The 21931-nt window shown below is 39.6% G+C and overlaps 1 protein-coding gene across 1 annotated transcript in view; it reads right to left on the bottom strand.

Annotated features, from left to right (window-relative positions):
• Window positions 1-1765: 1765 nt before the first annotated feature.
• LOC125094097 (protocadherin-23-like) overlaps window positions 1766-21931 on the bottom strand; it is a 127140-nt gene continuing 106974 nt past the window's right edge. Inside the window, exons 16-20 of the mRNA XM_047719830.1 lie at window positions 18745-18896; window positions 10783-10913; window positions 8685-8971; window positions 7656-7788; window positions 1766-5333 (exon numbers count right to left, since the gene is read on the bottom strand). Coding sequence (XP_047575786.1) covers window positions 2713-5333; window positions 7656-7788; window positions 8685-8971; window positions 10783-10913; window positions 18745-18896 — 3324 coding nt within the window. The 3' untranslated portion in view covers window positions 1766-2712. The remainder of the gene's footprint in view (window positions 5334-7655; window positions 7789-8684; window positions 8972-10782; window positions 10914-18744; window positions 18897-21931) is intronic.

Raw genomic sequence — 21931 nt, 5'->3', positions numbered from 1 at the left:
AGGGGGACTCTGAAGCTAAGGATGAAGGTGCTGAGAAGCACAGCTCCTGTCTCAAGTGGACAGTCATCCCAGACTAGGTATGTATACGTTCAGGCAGCCAGTAGTTTATAGGACATTTTAATATTCCTAAACAACAGTTAAATGACCAAATCCCTAAGGATACAGCATTCCCCCCCTTTCTTTGCCCAGGAATCTGTTTTGGAAGCCAATTCAATGATTACTACTAGGACATGGAATTTTGATATCCATTTGGTACTGATTTACACCAGTATTTTTACGGCTGCCAACAAGAAAGTCCAGAATTTCAGGCAGCCAAAATTCCGCAAGAGACAACTGTCTTTTATTTTATAGCTTATGAATTTGGGGCTTAATATGATTTTCCACTAACAAGTTCTGTACCCCCTCCAGAGTGCTGAAGCCGGTGTGTCGATCAGCAAAGTAACACAGAACATATGAGGCAAGTTAATATTAAACTTGAAGGAGAACTATACAAATTAAATTGTTTACTTAGGAAAAAAGCACTCTAGTTGAAAGGGCCAACATAGGACTGATTGCAAACACTTAGCCAGTGTGTTCACATTTTCAGTTTTAATCCCACTAGCAGCAATGTTTGGTGCTGGGGTGGCACTGGATACAGTATAATAAAGTCATCAATTAAAAATCCACCAGATATTGGTAAGGAAGAACTCTAAATATGTCATGTCTTCCATTTTTATTAAATGTCTAGAAAAATGCAGAATTGTGTCTGGAATGGGTAATAAATCACAGACCAATAACTCAGGGAAGAATGAGATGGATGACTCTTTTTTAAACATAAGTAAAAGGAAGAACCTGTTTAATTAAAAACAACAAAATGTTTTTGGTTTCTAGAAATAAATCTGTCGCAAAACAAGACTTCCATATATAATTAGGGAAAAAAAGTACAGGTTTTCTTTTATATGCTCAAAGCAATTTTTTCAAGGAAGTCAAAGAGAGAATAAATACTGGAACACTGAAATGATTAATTTTTGTTTTTTTTAAGGAAAACCATGAAATCTTCCCTGTGTGCCATGAGGAAAAGGAGAGACATGCATCCATCCTTTAATGTTGAACTGTTCCATGACTAAAAGACTTTCCCTAGGATTCTAGGCTCGTCCAAAAACCTTCATGTTTCACATAATTCTGATGTGTTTTTACATATGTGTTCCCAATCTAAGAATCAGCAGATATATAATTAATAAAATCAGCATAGGAAGCCTTAGAATTATTTATCTACAAACCTACTATCAAACATGGCATCCTGCCATGTTTTCTAGTTAAGAGAAATTAGGTACACATATGAGGTCTACTGAAGAAAAAATAAAGGAAATATTTCCACAACAGAGGCTCACACTATCAAGAAAACCATATCAGATGCCTTCCAGACTGGACATTGAATCCTAAACTCTTATCCCAAAGCCTGGCCGTATTGTCTACCATGGATGACTTCCAGGACCATCAACAGCATCTCTGCTTTCCTGGAAGGGATAAGAATCTCTGATGGATTCTCAGGCTCACCAGGGAGAAGGATAGAGCATTACATATGTAAGCACCACACAACACCACTGTATATCCGAAACAGTAGCTGTACAAAACAATTCTTTTAACCATGCTGCCAAACTGCTCCATCTAATGACAGTGAAATATAAAGGTGAGTATGGACAAATGGGAGAGAGACTTATGACATCCATTCTTAATTTTTGTAGTGGAAATATTTATATAAAAATCTTCATTAAAAATATAATGCTAAATTATTCTATGAAATTTATTATTAGATAATAACATAATTTTATCTAGGCAAACTTTAAAAGTGACATTGAATGGATAAATTATTTCACACCTAAAGTCACCATGTCTAGAAGGATATGAAGAATATCTACAAATTAATCTTTAAAATTTAATGTCTTTACCTGTACCATGTTATAAGACAGAGCATTGAAAAAAAAATCATCATTCTGTTTGTAAAGAAGGACAAGCAAATACAAATATGTCCTGGGTGGCAGTCAACCATATACTTATTGCTGCTATCAATCCTGGCCCTCTATCAGGAATTATACATTTCTGGTTCACTTAATCAGGAATAATTTTCTTATTTGGCACAGTTATGACAAATTTCATTCCTAATTTCTCGTTAGATTTCCAAAAGACACCATATTAAAATTCAAATTATGGCAAAACTACCTAAGTGTGGTGTATGGGGAAAGGAGAGAAATACATCTCTAAACAAACCAGATCTACAGAAAATTGCTTCATTTTAACATTTAAGTTTATTGTTCCCCAATTCCCCTCTTCATTATATTTGGTCCTACATTCATTCCTTATTCAGTATTTACTAATTTATTTTAGGTATAGCACTGTAATCAGCAGTAATGTGACTGGACTGCACGATACTTATTTTCCTTTTATTTTCATAGAAACATTTTGGCAGTCAGTTTAGTTCATGGCATCCTCAGAAAACCAAATAGGATAGAATATACACTATTTTATATAAAAACTTGAGTCCTGAGAGTAAAACATAAAGGTTGAAAGAGAGGGGTAACTTCTCATTAAGGCTGGCAGAACTTTGAGAAACTTAAATGAGGAGATTCTGAAAACCCTGACTTCATTTTAACCAATCTCAAAGAGCTAGCTTAAGAATGTCTTGCTCAACCATTCATGACCAATGGTAAGTGGGTACTTGACATCACAATCAGGTTATATTTGAACTTCGTCTTTTGCTTTAAGTTCACGGCATGTACCACTCGGATGTGTTCCCAACGATTCCCCACTTGACAACCGTGGGGTCATGGCAGGGGTCTGTGTAGTCAGCAGGAAAACAGATGGAGGAAAGCTGGGAGTCATGGCTTCAGGCAGAGAACTGAGATGGTAGGGAAGTGGGGAGTGTGGGTATCTGCGAAGCACTTGCCCTGGGGTTCTGGCTGGCATCCTTGGTGGAACTGCTTTAATTCCGGGCTGGGCTATTGCAGTAATCAAAGGTGGTGGGAAAGCCAAAGGCTTCTCTTTAAGAATGCCAGGTGTCTGTAAATGATCGTCCTTTAATTTTGCAATATCGTTAAATACCGAGGCAAGAGGTTGGAACTTGGGTTCCCAGCTGAGGAGATAATCCCAGTGGTAGTTGCCTCTCACATTGTGATTAGAGGTTCTCTGGGTGGGAAGAGACACACACCTTGCTTCTCGATCATCTGAAATCAAAACGGACTCTCTCCAGACATCAGCCTGGATACTCTCTTTTATCTCTGTCTTCTTTAGTGTCTGGGATAACATGTTATTTGGAACACAGGTTGTGCCACAGCCTTCCCGATCTTCTTCGTCAAATGCATGGCTGCTTTCTGCTGGTTCAGCAGTGACCACCACATCAGTTTCTTCAGACAAGCAGGAGAGCTGGTCCGAGTCCCTTGGGATTCCAGAGTCCGGGACCCTGGACTCGCGATCACTGAGAGCTGAGCCAGCATCCTTTCTGTAAGGATGCTCATTTATCCTCTGGATTTCCTTATCTTCTGCAGTCTCTCCTTCCACAGAGCAGTGGCCACTGGAGTTTGAGTGCCTGTACAGATTCACGATGTCCTTTTCCATGATACTTATTAAGCTCAGCCATTCAGGCAGGGTGTCTGCTGGCACCACCTCATTACTACCCTCCTTAGTTTTCTGGAAGGGCTTGAGCATGCGGCCCTCTGTGGTCAGTCCCAAGCTGATATCTAAGGAGGACGATGTTTTCTTTTCTTCATAATTGTTTGCTGCATCTTTTTGTTTATGTCTTAAAATCAATACAATTAGAATGAAGATGAGTATCAGAAACACTAAAAAGGAGACTGTGAGGCTGACTGAAAAGCCATAGCCTGATACTCCTGAGAGTTGTCCTTCTGAGAAAGAAGACATGTTCACGAAAACCATACAGACTGCAAACCTGGAGTCCGCTTTGGGGCTACGAGCAATGATTCTCATTTCAATGGCGTCTCGTTCACGGAACTGACTTCTTATTAGGGGAGGTGCTCCAGTCAAATAGATATTTCCATTCGTTTTATTCACTAAAAAGAAAGGAGATGGCGTCTCCAGCAAGTACAGCACGATTCCATCGACACCTGCATCTTCATCGGATGCTTCCACTCTGCCAATCAGCTGTCTCACTTTATTCTTCTCTGGAAGGTTGAAAAAATACTTATCTTGAGTAAACACAGGTTCAAACTCATCTATCCCTTCAATATCCAGCCAAACCGTTAACGTGGCTGTTGAGTCACCTTTGTCTTTTGCCTGAACTGTGAGGCAGTATTTATTGTCATTTTCATAGTCGAGGACTTGCTGAGTGTGAATATCCCCTGTCAAAGGGTCAATGAGGAAGGGATCATGGTCACGAGGCCTCCCATGAGTGACCGAACAGGGCGATAACACAGAATAGGTGAGTTCTCCATACGGACCTGCATCAAAATCCAAAGCATTTACGGAACATACGGTGGAGAGAACAGGCACATTTTCAGGAACAACACAGTTTGAGCTTGAGAACATAAACTGAGGTGCGTGGTCATTATCATCCTGGACATTGATAAACACAAGTGCAAAAGAAGAATGCTTCTTTTCTTCATCTGAAGCTTGAACAGTTACAGTGAATTTTGTCGTTTCTTCATAATCCAGAGGTTTAATCAAATAAAGAACTCCAGTTTTTTCTTCCAAGTGAAAATGCCCCTTCTCATTTCCAGAGATGATGTGGTAGGTGATTTCTGCATGCAAACCCACATCATGGTCATTCGCAGAGACCACAGTGATGTGACTCCCCAGAGGGGTACTTTCCCTGACATGGGTGTGATATTTCAGACTGTTGAATTTGGGAGGATTATCATTGACATCAAGTACTTCTATTGCCACAGTGGCTGTGGAGCTCAATGGAGGGAAGCCATGGTCAGATGCGAGAATGACAAGCTTATGATTGGCAGCTGTTTCTCTATCCAGACTCTGAAGCAATACCAGGTAACCAACTTGCTTATAAGGATATTCTGAATGAATGAAACTAGTTTCCACGTGGAAATTGTTCTGTGAGTTACCACTGATGATGGAATAATCAACATGTGTGTTTTCACGGGTCCAGTCACGGTCAATGGTTGAAAATGTGACAAGTGTGCCTCCAATTTGAGCATCTTCCCTCAAGCTGAGATTATAATATTCTATAGCAAACTCAGGAGCATAATTGTTCATATCTTGTATTTTTACCTCTACTAAGGTAAGAGCCCTCAGGTCAGGAATTCCACCATCACTGGCCTCCACAAGAAACTGAATTGTTGATTTTTTGTCCAGAAGTAATATGGGATTGATAGTAAATATTGTGCCTGAAAAACAAGACATAGCATTTTAATGCCATGAGATTAAATTTTCCAGACCCAGGTTGTCAGCAAACATTTATCAAATATTTACTAATGTGTTTAGTTATTTGCCAGATGTGTTATTTAAGTTACAATCAAGAGTAAATCCAAATAGGAATTTTAAATTTTTATAGTTATGCTTTTGTAACACTTCAGATCCAGAAATAATACTCCTGACATTCACTCTATTAAATATATGTGTCACTTGAAGATGACTTTGCTGAAAATGTCTCTTAACTTTATTTTTGTATAATAAGCTGCCCCATTAGCATTTTTTAAACGTATTCTTATTTGAAAAATCTATATGCTATTCTACTATCATAGACACATGTATAGAGACATTCTAACATAAAGATACTGATTCTGGAAATACTGGTTGACATTCACTCTAGTCAAATGAAGGTAGTATATATGTTAATACTGAGTTACAACTATTGCTTAATTATGGAGGTGTCGTTCCTAAAGCTCTTCGTTAATTCAGCAAGTGGATTTCCCTTAAATGAAAAACATTTAATACATTTTATTATTTTTAAATATAGAAATATAGTAATCAGAGTCTCACCATGAACTAAGTTGATCTGATAACATTTAATGTTTTTTTAAAGATGTATTTATTTTTAGAGAGAGAGGGAGAAGGGAGGGGGAGGGGCAGAAGGGGAGAAAATCTCAAGCAGACTCCACACAGAGCACGGAGCATTATGTGGGCTCGATTTCATGACTATAAGATCGTGACTTGAGCTGAAATCAAGAGTTGTACTCTTAACTGACTGTACCCCCCAGGTGACCCCATTTAATGTTTTAAAAACATTTGAATCAATATCTCATTGCAAAGCTTGTTAATAATGCATGTTAATAATGCATGTTGCTAGGTTAATTTAAGTGCTCAGAGTGACCACCTCACACACTCTGATGGGCTGTGGCTAGGAGAGCAGTTGATGTCATATATCTCCCACCCCAGACCCTCCAAAAAAGAAAGGAAGGACAAAAAAAGAGCCAAATGTCTGAAATGTTTGTATCTATATATTAGCATTCACACACAGGCTGTGTGGCAACATGACCTATTTCTCCCTTTTGGAACACTCCATGGGCCTCCTACCAGTATTCTGTGATTAAATTCTTCTTTGGGGAAATCCTGAGGTAATTTTTAAAAATTAAGATATAATTAACATATAATATTGTGTTAGTTTCAGGTGTTCAGCCTAGTGATTTGCTATCTGTATATATTGCAAAGTGATCCCCACAGTAAGTCTACTTACCATCCGTCGTCCTAAGGTTCATTTTTTTTTAAGATTTTATTTATTTATTTGACAGACAGAGATCACAAGTAGGCAGAGAGGCAGGCAGAGAGAGAGAGAGGTGGAAGCAGGCTTCCTGCAGAGCACAGAGCCCGATGTGGGGCTCGATCCCTGGCTCGATCCCAGGACACTGGGACCATGACCTGAGCCGAAGGCAGAGGCTTTAACCCATTGAGCCACCAGGTGCCCCCTAAGGTTCATTTTTAAATCAGCTCTCACTTATGAAATAATGCAATGGTATGCAGAGATGGGGAACACATGGTGTAACAGGTCCCAGGCCCTATTCTTTTCTAGAGTGTGCTCTGCTAGTGACAATGTTTTGCTAATCATAATATCATATCAAATTTAACTTTTACTATCTATCCATTGGTATGCTTTCTCTATGCAGTTCTTAAGTGTTCTAATCTGAAATCACTTGTCTAAGTGCATTTCATCACCACAATGACTTGCTTTCTGATAAAAATATAAAGACACTTGGAAGCCATCAAATAAACTGGAATGCCACAATAATTGTTCTCAGTAGAGATGCTTGAATAGTTTTCTGTTCAATTTTTCTGTCCTTATTGACTGTATTATGCTATTACTGAACTTAATGTACTTGGCTTGGAAAAAAAACTCCCACGCTCTTGTAACATGGAGTCCTCAGTACTAAATGAATCCCTTTGTCTTCATTTTGATGCTTTTTGAGGCCCAGGATAACTACCTAAACTGTCCTTGGTTGGACTGATAAGCTGGGTGTTTACTACATCGGGGTCTCTGAAGTTCTGTGCATTTGCGAGCATGTAATTTTGCTTTCCAGCCATTGAGATGTTGGAGAAGAGAAATAACACCAGGATTTGCTACCACAGCATTCAATGTGAAGAGAAATAAGAAGAGTGGCATCTATAATTCCAGGGGGGTGAGGTGGAAACATTTCATGAGCATTTGGAAAAGATTATTTCAGGCTTCTACCTTGTATCTCAAACCTACACTAAAGCCACAATAAATAACTCACCATTCATTGGATCGATTGAAAATTCCTTAGAAGAGGAAAGGATTCTGTAAGAAATGTTCTCATTGCTTTCTAGGTCAGTGGCTGCCACGGTCAGCACTGAGTACCCCAGAGGCACTGATTCAGGAACAGTAACCTGAAGGAAAAAGAGAGAAAGGAGCCTTGTGCTTACAGGCTAGAGATATTCTCATGAACAGGGCCAGAAAATAAAACCATTGCATTCATTTTACTTATGGAAAACACACATAGTAATTTATAGAGTTGATATATTAAAACATTATTTCGTAGTCCCAGATTCAGAAAAACAAAGTTAAAAAATTTTCATTTAGTTTTGGTTTTTATTATGGAAAAGAAATCCATCTAAATTAGTTCTGCCTGGTAGAGGATAGTTAATAAGACCACTACTGCAGTATTACATACAGAGGATCATTACCTAGTTTAGTTTCCCTTCTGTGTTTATGCTGAACCCATGCATTTGCTACATTCAGAATGTCTTGAAGCCCATTTCCAAGTCCTTAGTTGAAGGCTATTATTGTCCTGACTTTCATAAACATACACTAAGTTCTAAAAAAATAAAATTTCCACTTTACAATTTTGTTCATGCTTTGTTTCTGCAAAATTTTTATCAGTATATTCCAAAAATATGCCAAGGAAAGAAAGAGTTTTCCCAAATTAAGTGCTGATAATCCCGACCACCATATTGTCTGATACCTTTGCAAATATTAGGCCAGTTCTGATTGCTATGGACAGCTGGACTCCAATCTCTACAAACTAAAAACAACAAAAAAAGATGCTATACATCTGTAAGAAACTGAAATGAATGAGCTCTTTCATTCCATATGTACCTACCACAGCTCCAGAATATTGAATATACAACCCTCAGCATCAACTAAGGCACTAAAACCTGTGGTTACTGACTGCCTAAATCAGTCTGTAAACACTGGTTGACAACACAGTCTGTCAACACTGTTAGAGTATTCCCTATTCTTTTCTACTTTGGCTACGCTTTTAGCATCTCCTGAGGCCCTTTACCTGGTAAGAATCTTGAGAAAATACAGGTGGGTTATCATTGACATCCGCCACACGGACAGTGAGCATTCCCTCTGTTTCATGCACAGTATCCGAAATTTGGATGAACAGCTCATATTCAGTAACTTCTTCGAAATCCAGCGTTTTCACTAGCACCACTGCTCCAGTATTCCGATCAATAGCAAACTTGGTTCCAGGATTACTGTCTTTGGCAAAATTGAAGATGAAAGCTGGATTCAAGTCCACATCATGAACTGATATCTGAGTCACAACGGCACCAGGCAAAGAATCTGCAATAGTCATGACCAATGTCAGCCTCCATTAAAATCTGTCCTTTGAAACACTTTTCTTTAATAGTTCCATCCAAACATTTTAACTTCAAGTCCAACATGATTTGCTGTTTCTTGGCATGATTTCTAATACAAAGCTCATTACGAGCTGAACAAAAACTCTGAAGAATTTATGAGCCCAATAAAGTGAAAATTTACCACTGGGTAGGGAATTGAGGAGGTAGGGTATATTCGATTTTTATATTGCATTTTTTATCATATGCATGCAACACCATTCTAGGACCAAAAAACATTCTGAGGCACTTATTTCTCTTGTGTAGTTTCTGTATTAAAATAATATATTCATGGAGGATATGGGTGGGAAGAAGGTTATTACTTAAAACATTAATACAAAGCATACAATTTTGAAACAAGCAAAATTTAAATGACAATATGTGTATAAGTTAGAAATACTTGGTTCCTTAAACTTATTTTTGTAAAATTACTGCATTTGGGGTGGCACAGACTATGGAAATTTATCAAAACTATCCAGACTATGGAAAGACAAAGTATACATCATGCTAGTGATAAAAGTAAATCTCTAATATAATTTAACACCCCAAAATCACAAAACAGATGGCATACTAAATGCCTAACCTACTACATGTGTTCTTTAGTCTGAACTTCATAAAAGGACCCTCGTTTTTAAGCTTACAAGTATGGGTACAGGTGGAAAGAAGATGTTAAGATACTCAGAACAGTTTCCCTATATATGAGACTCATGTAATTTTCATATTTCAGGCTTGAACATTCTGGATGCATCAACCACTCCTTTGCCCTATTCAGTATATGTTTTGATCTTTGCCCTTTGTTCTTGTGATGTGTTTATATTGAGATCATTGTTGCATTTTGATGCTAAGGCACCATGGTTAAGAACAGTACCTTCAATAAAAGCAAATGGAAGTATATCAAATGAGTGAGAGCCAGAACTGGAGAATTTTTTCTTTGTAGAATATTTTAGAGTATTTGTAGGTATCCCTATACATCTACAAATATATGCCTCTGTGAGTGGCAATTTGTTTGGAAACTGAACACCCTAAAATCTTAGAAACATCTTAGGAATAAGCTGGGTACTGAGAGTGAAAGGAAATAGGCAAGAGAGGGGCCAGCACTTTTTACAAATTTCAATGATAGAGTTGGGTTGGATTTACCAGCACAGCCACTGGCTGTGGACAAACTTTGGGATTGCAGACGATGGAGTCACAGAGCCCAGGGACCCAATTGGGACTCATTAGCATACTGTGTAAAATTTTGAATTTTCTACCTCTACCGTTAATGTGATTAAAATTTTTCTGTAAATGCTGAAGTTGAGTTTACACTAGAGGAAAGCGATGACTTTGCAATGAGCATCCCTTCACTCATTACTTGCCAGTCGTATACCGCAAAGACCGACAGAATTATCAGTCTAAGGACGTTGCTTCTTCTCAGACGAGCATTAGAATGATCACCATAGTCAACAAAGTATGCTTGTTGATGGAGTACATTTTGTTTTTGAGAACTATCAGTATACACAAAAGCAGCTGTGTGGAATGACAGGTTGAATCTGGGGAACCAGCCTCCTAAGGCTTAAAGGCAAGTCCCAGCCTCAACATTTAACGTCTTTAACATCTGATATTTAACTTCTGGCCATCCATTTTCTATTCTGTAAGATGAAGACAGAAGCTGTCCATGTTACATGGTTTGTAAGGATTAGTACTCATATTGAACAGAACGCCTGTCTGGTAGATGATATTATACAAGATAACACCATGATTCCAAATCGGCATACTTACTCTCTGCAATTTCCACTGCTTCAGAGGAGAGAAAAGCTGGGGCATTATCATTTATATCAGTCACCTGTATCTTGATCACACTTGTACCCGAAAGCCTGGGTACCCCTTTGTCTGTGGCTTGCACAATCAAGCTGGTTTAGAAAAGAAACAAGAAACGTAATCCATCATCCAGAGAATTCGAAAAACAACATACGTATCAAATATCCCATTGAAAACTAAAAAATGAGCTGATTAGCTACTTTTATTTCTTCCCCTAGCTTCTACTAAATGGTATCATTTAAAAATTTATCTCATCAGAATGGTAACCTGGGCATGCCTAGGTGGCTCAGTTGGTTGGTTAAGCAGCTGCCTTCGGCTCAGGTCATGATCCCAGAGTCCTAGGATCAAGCCCCGTGTCTGGCTCCCTACTCAGCAGGGAGTCTGCTTCTCCTGCTGCTTCCCTGGCCCCCCACCCTGCCCACCAGCTTGTGCTCTTTCTCTCACTCACTCACTCTCGCTTTCAAATAAATAAATAAAATCTTTTTTTAAAAAGTATGGTAACCATGAGAGACTATGGACCCTGAAAAACTATCTGAGGGTTTTGAAGGGGCGAGGGGTGGGAGGTTGGGGGAGCCAGGTGGTGGGTATTAAGGAGGGCACATATTGCATGGAGCACTGGGTTTGGTGCAAAAACAATGAATACTGTTATGCTGAAAATAAATTAAAAAATGATTTAAAAAATCTCAATTTTTTAAATTTCTTTTCAGCATAACAGAATTCATTGTTTTTTGTACCACACCCAGTGCTCCATGCAGTCCGTGCCCTCTCTAATACCCATCACCTGGTTCCCCCAAACTCCCACCCCCCTACCTCTTCAAACCCTTCAGATTGTTTTTCAGAGTCCATAGTCTCTCATTGTTCACCTCCCCTTCCAATTTTCCCCAACTGCCTTCTCCTAACTCCCCATGTCCTCCATGCTATTTGTTTAAAAAAAAAAAAAAAGTATGGTAGCCTGAAATTTATTTATTTTTGATGGGTTTAGAGCATCAAATCCAGCAAGACACCAAGGGGTCATGTGGCATTTAAAACAAATGAGCGATTTCTGGAGACAAACTGTAGAATTTAGTCCTTTCCTACCAAGGACAACCTAAAAAGTACAAACACCAATACCCATTCTTTGGATAAGTAGATGGCCTCCACCCTACCATGCATGGCCTGGATATTACTATATATTTCCATTTTACTGTACAACAAAAGATAAAGCCATGAAGAGATTGCTTTGTATTGATATTCTTTTTAGATCCAAACTCAAAATCAATAGAAACTGTAGAATTAGAATTAAGAGAGGATATTGCATGATTAATAGAGATACAAAATGAATGATTGGCTAGAACTATAGAGTAGGGGGAAAGGCCACGATCTGAAAGAATTTACATGCAGTGATTTTATCTCTCTTGGATGATGGTACAACTATCTCTAAGGCAGCTGAAATATATATGCCTAACTCAACTATATTCATATATGAACATATGAATATAGAATTACATGTTCTATATATATATATGAATATATATATGCTAATTCAACTTTAAAAATTGAGAATCTTTAATACAGAGGAAAATGTACAATTCAGTTTCAAAATAAAAAGACAAGTAAATAGTTCCTCAATAGCTTGAGGAAGAGATGAAAAATTAGGAAGGCAGATCCATCAAGATTCTACACTTAACTTCTGTGAGACCTCAAGTTTTCTATGATGGCTCCTTGGCAGTCTTTGTAAAACTATTGGTTGTAACCAGTCCAACTGGCTCCAGGTTTCAGAACAGCTGCCCTGATTAGTACATCAATGGAGATTATAAATGAAATTGACCAGATTTAGAACTGGCCCATTCTAATTCAGAGCATATTTCTCCTATTCGACCAACCACAGGAAACTTCTTTTATCACCTTAAACTTTTATCACCTTAAACTTTAGTCAGTATCCTTTCTGATTGCCTTAATAAATACCAAAGGTGGAAGGGGATTTTTCTTTTTTTTTTTTTTTGAAGATTTTATTTATTTGACAGAGAGAGATCACAAGTAGAGAGAGAGAGAGAGAGAGAGGAGGAAGCAGGCTCCCTGCCTAGCAGAGAGCCCGATGTGGGACTCGATCCCAGGACCCCGAGATCATGACCTAAGCTGAAGGCAGAGGCTTAACCCACTGAGCCACCCAGGCAGCCCGGAAGGGGATTTTTCAAAACTTCCTCTCAACAATATCTGAAATGTCTACCCAGAATTACATGTTCTTTCTGAATTTCTAAGACAAACAAAAATATCATCTAACATCAGAAACACCTAAGAAGAGCTATGATTGCTGGTTAAAACTACACAGGTTTCATCTCTTCTTCCTCCTGAGATTCTACAATAATGAGAGCAGAAGAATTTAAAATAAGGTGTATGTACATAAGGCTAACAGAAAATGGGAGAAGATTTTAGTGGGTAGAGGTGAGAAGTTTCAACAAATTTCTGGAAAATGCAAGCAGATTTGGGAGTGGTTACAGATCAGTGGGTAACAGGAAACCACAGACTGAAATACATTTGGACAAGAATGAGTGGGGAATGGATTTGCCCCCACATAACCAAAGACAGACATAAGACATGACAAGGGGTGGGGTGAGATATTGAACTAAAAATAGCTTGACAATTATTTTAAACTCAAAAGACAGAACAATCAATTCCCCTTGCCCATTGCTCTTCATTCCCAGGCAAAACACTGTCTGATTTTAATCCTCAGAGTAATTAATATTGAGGTTCTGCCCCTGGAGAAATGAAAGCCCCTCTCAAAGGAAAAGAAAAAAAAGAAATCTCTATACTGCCATTTGTCTGTCGTTCTGCAGAGTAGTCAACTTCCTCTCTGGTCAACAGCTCTGCTGCCAGCCCATCAGGGATTCTGATGACTTTGCTATTGCCTCACTCAGAACCGAGGATCGTTAGTTACTTACAGAAAGCCTCCAACATGAAAAAGAAGTGCAGAACCAACAAGGAAAAAAATAAATCCAAGAGAAACAGAGATCTTAAAACAACAAAAGAAAATGTAAAAACACTTCTAATTAATGTCCTCAGAGAGCTATCAGAAGGCAATGCAGGCACAAAACAAAAACGAGATGCTATGGAAAAGCAGAAAGATCAAGAAAGAGTTTGTGGAAATACAAGATCTCCTCAGCTCCTTAAAATAAGGAACACTTCTAGTGGATTCTAATCCAAACACACTTTGAAACCTTTTTCTTTTATGTAGTCCAACCTCTCCCTGTGGTTTCCATGACCATCTCTTCCAGGTTCTATTCCTTTTATTCCCTCAACATATTCCATTGGCTTCTACTTGTCCAGTTGATCCTCAAGTAGTGATAATCCCCCCAGTTCTCACCTTGTGGACTTTCCCTAGGTAATTCCATTTTACATATTTTCCCTGGATGAATCTGAAATCTAAATCTTGGATGAAGACCTCTTTCCCGGGCTCCAGATCGGTATTTTAATTGCCTAAGGAATGTCTGAACTTCTGTTCTTGCACTAGCCCTTGAAGCTCAAAATGCCCAGAAAAAAAATCTCAATCCCAATCCCCATTCCAACAGCAATTCCAATTCCTGCCTTTCCTATGAAGAAATTTTCTATATCTTTCCTTGTTGGATAAATCTATTGACCATGTTCCTATGGACTCCATACCTGAATCAATTATTATAATTAACTATGTTCCCTCCTTCCGTCCCCCACTGCTTCATCTTCATTAGCAGACCTTTCACAGCCTTCATCTAGTTTAACTAATCTGTCTGATGCTGGTCCTCTGTTTAGCAATGCATCTGTTACCAGATGTCTTTTAAAAATAAAGATCTTAACATGCACTCAATTGCTTCGACTTTTATATGGCTTACCAAATCAAGTGCAATTTCCATTCTATGGCATATAAAGTCCCTCAAAACTTGCCTGCAACCTACCAGCCTCTTTTGTTGTTGTTGTTGGTTTGTTTTGTTTTGCAGATCATCATGAGTTTGCTTCCAGTTTTACTAAGGTATGACTGACATACACCACTGTGTAAGTTTAAGGTATATAACAATGATTGGACTTACATATATTGTGAAATTATCATCACAATAAGTTGACATCTATCATTTCATACAGATACAAAGAGAGAAATGATTTTTTCTTGTGATGAAAGCTCTTAAAACTACTCTTTTTTTTAAGATTTTATTTATTTATTTGGCAGAGAGAGAGAGAGATCACAAGTAGGCAGAGTCAGGCAGAGAGAGAGGGGGGAGCAGGCTCCCTGCTGAGCAGAGAGCCCGATGTGGGGCTCAATCCCAGGACCTTGAGATCATGACCTGAGCCAAAGGCAGCGGTTTAATCCACTGAGCCACCCAGGTGCCCCTACTCTTTTTTTTTTTTTTTAAGATTTTATGTATTTATTTGAAATAGAGAGAGAGTGAGAGAGCGTATGAGCAGGGGAACAGAGGGAGAGGAAGAAGCAGACTCCCTGGTGAGCAGGGAGCCTGATGTGGGGCTCGATCGCAGGATTCTGGGGTCATGACCCAACCTGAAGGCAAATGTCTAACACACTGAGCCACCCAGGTGCCCCTTAAAACTACTCTCTTACCAAATCTCAACTATACCACACTGCAGTGTTAATGATGTCTTCCTGTTGTAGATTACATCTCCAGCATTTATTTGTCTTATAACTGAAACTTTGTATCTTTGGCCATGTTCCTCCTATTCCTCCACAACCCCAGCCTCTTTTTCATTACCCCACACTCAGGTGCTTCTCAGGGGCACTGTACCACTTGTTACTTCCAAACGCACCTTATAAATACTTTTGAGTATCCAGGACTTTCCTGCTTTGAGCCCAAAAGTTTTTATTCTTTTCATGGAGAGTCAACAGAGCTGCAATGCCAGCTCTGCTATTGATGAGTCATGTATTTTGGAAAAGATAATGAACATCTCAGCCAACTTTCTACCTTGTATAGAGAACTGTTTCTCAGTATTTTTCTCATGGTCATAATGAGCTATCAGTAGAGAGTGAGTTTAGCGTTGCTCCTGGCAACAAATGCTCTTTGAACTTGAATATTAATGTTACAGAAATTGAATATTTAAAGCTTTAACTTAACTCTTACTTGCCTAAAGTTTTTCTTCCCTGTTTCATGTTTCATAAAGACACAGATAGGCCCTTGGCAGATACATTCACAGTATACAACAGGAAGCCCTACTAGGACCACTCACATGGGCAAGAGTCCCATTACTTCTCCCATTTACTAGCTGTGTGTTCTTGGCAAACAGCTTTAGCCTCTGAACTTTAATTTCCTCTTTCTGTAAATCTTAATCTGTTATGAGAATTCAACATATAAAGCAGCTCTATAAATGGCAACTACTGTGATTATTAATATGCAGCCTGCCATGGGCTATAATGGCGCTTGATTTTTGAGTTCCCTAAACACAACAACACTTGCATGAGTCTCTACATCCCTGGCCTCACACTGAGTAAACAGTTTTTAAAATTCAGAAATGTCAGTCAGATAGAACTTAAGGCCTATTTTAGAGTTGGGTATCACCTCCCCACTGAGTTTTCTTACATGTGGCTTTAAAATGTGGTCTAAAGATTATCAAATTTTTATTTCTAGTGTATTGACTATAATCAGAACTTAAAATATCTTTACCCCCCTCATTTTATATTGTAAAACAGAGGGTTAGAATTGGGAATATTTTCTTCAATTGGACAAAATAGCAATCCTTCAAAAGTAAAGTTAAAAGCAGAATGATACCATTTCCCAAGCGTCCCCAATGATGAAGGGGACTAGGAGACAATCATCCTGTATTACCCACTGCTTGAAATATTAGGAAAAACACTAAAGAGAAGAGAAGCCACAGGGGAGTGGAGGAAGGGGAGAACGTGGATAGGCAGGACATTTAAAATATTTCCTTGCTTGGTGCTGGTGGAGACTGTGTGTGTGTGTGTGTGTGTGTGTGTGTGTGTGTGTGTGTTTGTCTCTGTATCTCTCTGTGGCAGTGTGTGTAGAGTTAAAATTCTCTGAGCTCCTGCTTCTCTCCCTCACGGGGAATTGGAGAGAGGCACTTTTAAATATGGGGACCAATTCAGATGTTGGGAACACTGAAACAGTGACGCAAATAGGAAAAAGCTTAAGAGAGTCCGGTTTAATTGTTAATTAGGCTCCATTGAGTAAGAAGAACATTAGGACAGAAAGCCATTATAATCCGGAAGTGTTTAGTTCCTGGAACGCAGCAGACCTCTGATAATCTCTGAATTTGTAACCACTCAGGTGGGACTAGGCTGAGACTGACGTGCAGTCATCTACTAGAGAGAAAAAGGGCTTTCTGCTTAAGGTGGCTGAAGAAACAATGTAGCCGCAATAGGTTTTAACATATTTAGGCAGCCGGTTTTAATATATTCATACAATAAGCATCATAACCATTGATTACATTAAAATATTACCCAAAAAAAATCCTACTCGTTAATACAGGGTAAGGTCTTAAACTTTTAAAATGCTTTTGAAGTCATATTTTGAAATATATTAAACAAAAAGAATGAAACAGAACACTTTGTAGAGCCAGGAAGGTTTTCAGAGGTTAATTAATCCAGTCCGCCCTGTCACAGATCCCACTGCAATTGACTCTCGCCGCTCAGCCCCACGCATCTACTGCCCTTTCTTCATTAAACATGAAAGCAGTCTGGCCTGAGAGAACGCTGGCACTCAGGTCTCTTGCCTGCCTGCTTTTCCCCTATGTAGAAGCTCTGCTCTGTAGCTCGTACAGTGGAAACAGGGTGAGTCCACATCAGAACACTGGGGCCTGAGCCTCTGTTGGGTCACTAAATGGATCTGGGTCCTGTATCTGTTGTCTTAGCAGAGAAGGAGGGAATGCCTAACTCGGCTTCCTCAGAAGATGACCGGAAGGATTAAAGGTGCCACTGAATGTGCAAGGCCTTTTGGAAGAACATACAAAAACAGGACACAAATATAGGAAATGCAAACTGAGAAAGTCAAGCCTCTGACCCCAGGTTCCCCCACAACCACTTCTCCAGAGACAGACAAGGTGGAGTTGCTTAGGTTTTCTTCCAGAAGTAATCCCAGTGTATGGGTGGCCTTGACTCCAACAGGCCTGAAAAATAAACCCCGTAGTGCGTGAACCTCGTTGTTTCCCCACCTCGCCCCTACAGCTAGGGCTCTCTCCTCAGGGGCCCTCACGGAGAAACCACGTTCTCTTGTCAAAGGGTGGTGGTAGTCGATGGAAGGCTGGGCCACCATGTTTGAAGTAATCCCCGCTCTCGGACATGTTTCGTTCCTTAGAGTCTTTTCCTCTTTCTTTTACAGACCGTGATGCTATAAATATATCTGTATGTATAGCTAAACTTCTGTAGTGCTGACTTTTTAAAATAACTGGAAGACCTGCAACACCGCTGTTCTCTGTCTTGTAGAATTCCACATAATTCTGGACACCTTAAACTCTAGACAAAATATATTTAGTGTTGAATGTGTGCTTCAACAGATCATTCCTGTCAGAACACGGTAGTGCAATAAGGACCTGATGACAAGGTTGTACTTTTGTCCACGAAACTGAGCAAAGAATTAAAAAGAGAAATGTCACTCAGACGTCACTATTTTTAAAAACAAGAACAAACAGTTGCAGAGTGGTCTGTTGTTCAGTAGGCATTTTGCAAATATGTCCTTTTTTATGTCTCTCATTTAGTACTTAATAGCATCAAAAACTCACAGAAGCTAAGAACTACAAGGGCCCCTAATGTTCTAGTGTAGTCGCCTTTTCCAAATAGCAAATACTTCCTAAGACTCTTTCAGTGTATGGAAAGAGTGACCATACGCTGGATCAAAGGGCAACACATTTTACAACAAAGCTTACACAGCAGAAAGGCTTGGCCAAAGCAATAGTTTATAACAATTTTGTCCAAAACAAACAGAATACAGAGCGAATGGATCTGAATCTGGGACAGACCTGTAGGAGCTGGTGAGCTCGTAATCTAGAACTGCGTTTGCTGTGACCACACCACTCCGCGCGTCAATGTGGAACGCTTCCCCTTGGTTGCCGGAGACAATGGAGTACTCAATCAGGCCGTTCATCCCACTGTCCGGGTCTGTAGCAAATACCTGTGAGGAAGCCGCTCTTCTGTTAGATAAGGACTGACTCTGTGAGATGGGTTAAGACTCTTTTTCAGACAAATGTACGATGAAAGAATCACGGATTTTGCCAAACACCCTTTAGAAACAATGACCAGAGGAATGGCAACAAATGACTGAGGCTTACATTTATAATATAGCAGGTAATAGGTGCACAAAGTGTTCTGCAGGCTCATTGAAAGGACTTCCAATTAACTTTCTGTAGGCATCGTGCATGTTTTGAACTAGTTTTAAGCAAGAGGCAAAAATACAGAGATACCTCAGAGATACTGCGGATTCAGTAGCAGACCACCAAAATCAAACAAATATTGTAATAAAGCAAGTCGAATGAATTTTTTTTTTTTGTTTCCCAGGGCATATAAAAGTTTTTACACTATACTGTCATCTATTAAGTATGCAACAGCATCGCCTTATATCTAAAAACAAAAACAAAAACAAAAACAAACCCTTAATTTAAAATTACTTGATTGCTACAAAGTGCTAACCATCATCTGAGCTTTCAGTGAGTCATGACCTAAGGGTCTTGCCTTGATGTTGGTGGCTCCTGAAGACCATGGAGGTGGCTGCTGAAGGTTGGGTTGGCTTTGGCAATTTTTCAAAATAAGACAGCTGTGAAGTTTGCCACACTGATTGCCTGTTCCTTTCATGAACGATTTGTCCGTAGCGTGTGTTGCTGTTTGGTATCATTTTACCCACAGGAGAACTTCTTTCAAAATTGGAGCTAGTCCTCTCACACCCTGCTGTGCTGCTTTATCAACTAAGTTTATGGAATATTCTAGATCCTTTGCTCTCATTTCAAAGATTTTCGCAGCATCTTCACCAGGTATAGATTCCATCTCAAGAAACCACTGATCACCAACACCATCACAAATAGAATAATAATGAAAAAGTATGAATACTGCAGGAATTACCAAACTGAGCCACAGATACAAAGTGAGCAAATGCTCTTGGAGAAATGGTGGCAATAGACTTGCTGGATGCATTCTCACCATAGATCTTTGATTTGTAAAAAAGAATGCAATATCTGTGAAGCGCAATAACATAAAGTACAATAAAATGAGGTACTGGACTTGAAAAAATTCTAATTCGCTTGAATAGATTTCCAACTGTATTTAGATTCATGCCAGTACCAGAAAAGAAAAGAAATCTCTATATAGTGAATGATAGTCTTTAATTTGTTCTTCCCTGCTTAAAGTATTGCCTGTAAAATAGGCCATACATGGATTTTTTTCATATCTTATTGAAAGTCTCATTTTAGAAGGATTTTTAATTAGTGAAACAGCCTAGATTTAGCATTAACAAATTTAGACCCTGATGACTTATTTAGTAAATTATCAAAGTAGTCTTGAGAATGAGACAAAAGTCTTGCATCACTCTCCATGGAGATGTATTATTCAGTCTGCATTACATTTTAATCCAAAATTAATTCTATTAGGGACACCTGGGTGGTTCAGTTGTTAAGCATCTGCCTTTGGCTCAGGTCATGATCCCAGGGTCCTGGGATCAAGTCCCATATTGGGCTCCCTACTCTGTGGGAATCCTGCTTCTCCTTCTCCCTCCCCCCTGCTTGTGTTCTCTCTCTCTCTCTCGCTGTGTCTCTCTCTGTCAAATAAATAAATAAAATCTTTATTTTAATTTTATTTATTTATTTATTCATCAGAGAGAGAGAGAGAGAGAGATTGATGACAAGTAGGCAGCGAGGCAGGCAGAGGGGGAAGGGGAAGTAGGCTCCCTGTTGAACAGAGAGCCTGATGCGGGGCTCGATCCCAGGACCTGAGATCATGACATGAGCCGAAGGCAGAGGCTTAACTCACTGAGCCACCCAGGTGTCCCAATAAATAAAATATTTTATAAAATCTTTAAAAAAATTAATTCTATTTGTGGTTTCAAGATCTGGCTTAAGAATAAGTTAACCGATTAATTAAAATTTTTTTTCTACTTATTTTTATCCTTTGTGCCCCTCAGCTTTGGCCTGACCTCACCTTCCCCTCATCTCTCTCCTGGATGACTGTACTAATGTCCTGATGGGTGTTTGCCTTGAACTCCCTCTGCTCTCAATCTATCCCTCATGCTGTTGCCAGATCTCAGGGGATCCTGAGTGGCCCAAGTGGGACATCAAGGACCTCATCAGAAGGGCACACAAACCAGCTACTTAGTAAAGAAAGGCAGCTAGACACAGTTCCTCTGAAGTCACTAGGGAAAGCTACTCATGCACATCTGGGTAGAATAAAATCCATCATGTCACCCGGGGCCATATGCTTTGAAGTGTTACTGAGAATAGGTCTCCGAAGAGGTGTAGACTGTCGGGGTTTTAGGGTGCCAGCAGCACATATCCACTATGACTAACTTAACCAGGAAAAATGTATCAGAAAGATAGTGTCTGGGTGAGCCAGAACCTGGGCCACCCAGGGGCAGAGTTTCTTTTGAGTTGTGACCACCAAGATGAGTTGGCTCTAATGCACTTCTGTGCTGGTGTCTTACCATCGAGTCTCAAATCCTGGGGAGAGAAAGCCTACAGGGTAGCCTGAGGCAGATGACATCTGCCAGGGGACAGAGGGCACGTCACTACCTTGACTGACAATCTCAGCAAGACTGCCATTGACAGAGGATGGGCAGTTCCTGAAAGAAGTTGGCGGGGTTGTAACCAAAAGTGGGGACAACGGGCAGTGTGATGGCAAAAACAAGAACTACCATAAGCGCTAGAACTCCAGAACCTTCCCCTTTCCTGTTATCTGACGGGAAAATGGCAGTTCTGGTTTCCCAGAAAAAAAATTAAATAATCTAAAAATGTGAAGAACAAAGTTCATTGTATCTGCCCCTGACTCAGCCTTCTTGAAGTCTGACCTAATTTGAGGCACTGGTGGGCCAGGCTCCTGCCCACTTGTTGTACCTGGGCTTTAATGGTGTCTTCTGCCTCTTGCGTTCCACAGGGAGCATTCTAGCTCTATCCAGGTGAGCATGAACGATGAAGAGGTGCAACACACAAGGCCAGGGTGCCAGGGTCC

This window comes from Lutra lutra, chromosome 2 (assembly GCF_902655055.1).
Source record: "Lutra lutra chromosome 2, mLutLut1.2, whole genome shotgun sequence".
Lineage (NCBI taxonomy): Eukaryota > Metazoa > Chordata > Mammalia > Carnivora > Mustelidae > Lutra > Lutra lutra.
The sequence above is the reverse complement of the archived record's forward strand: the minus strand, read 5'-3'. Positions and strand labels throughout refer to the sequence as shown.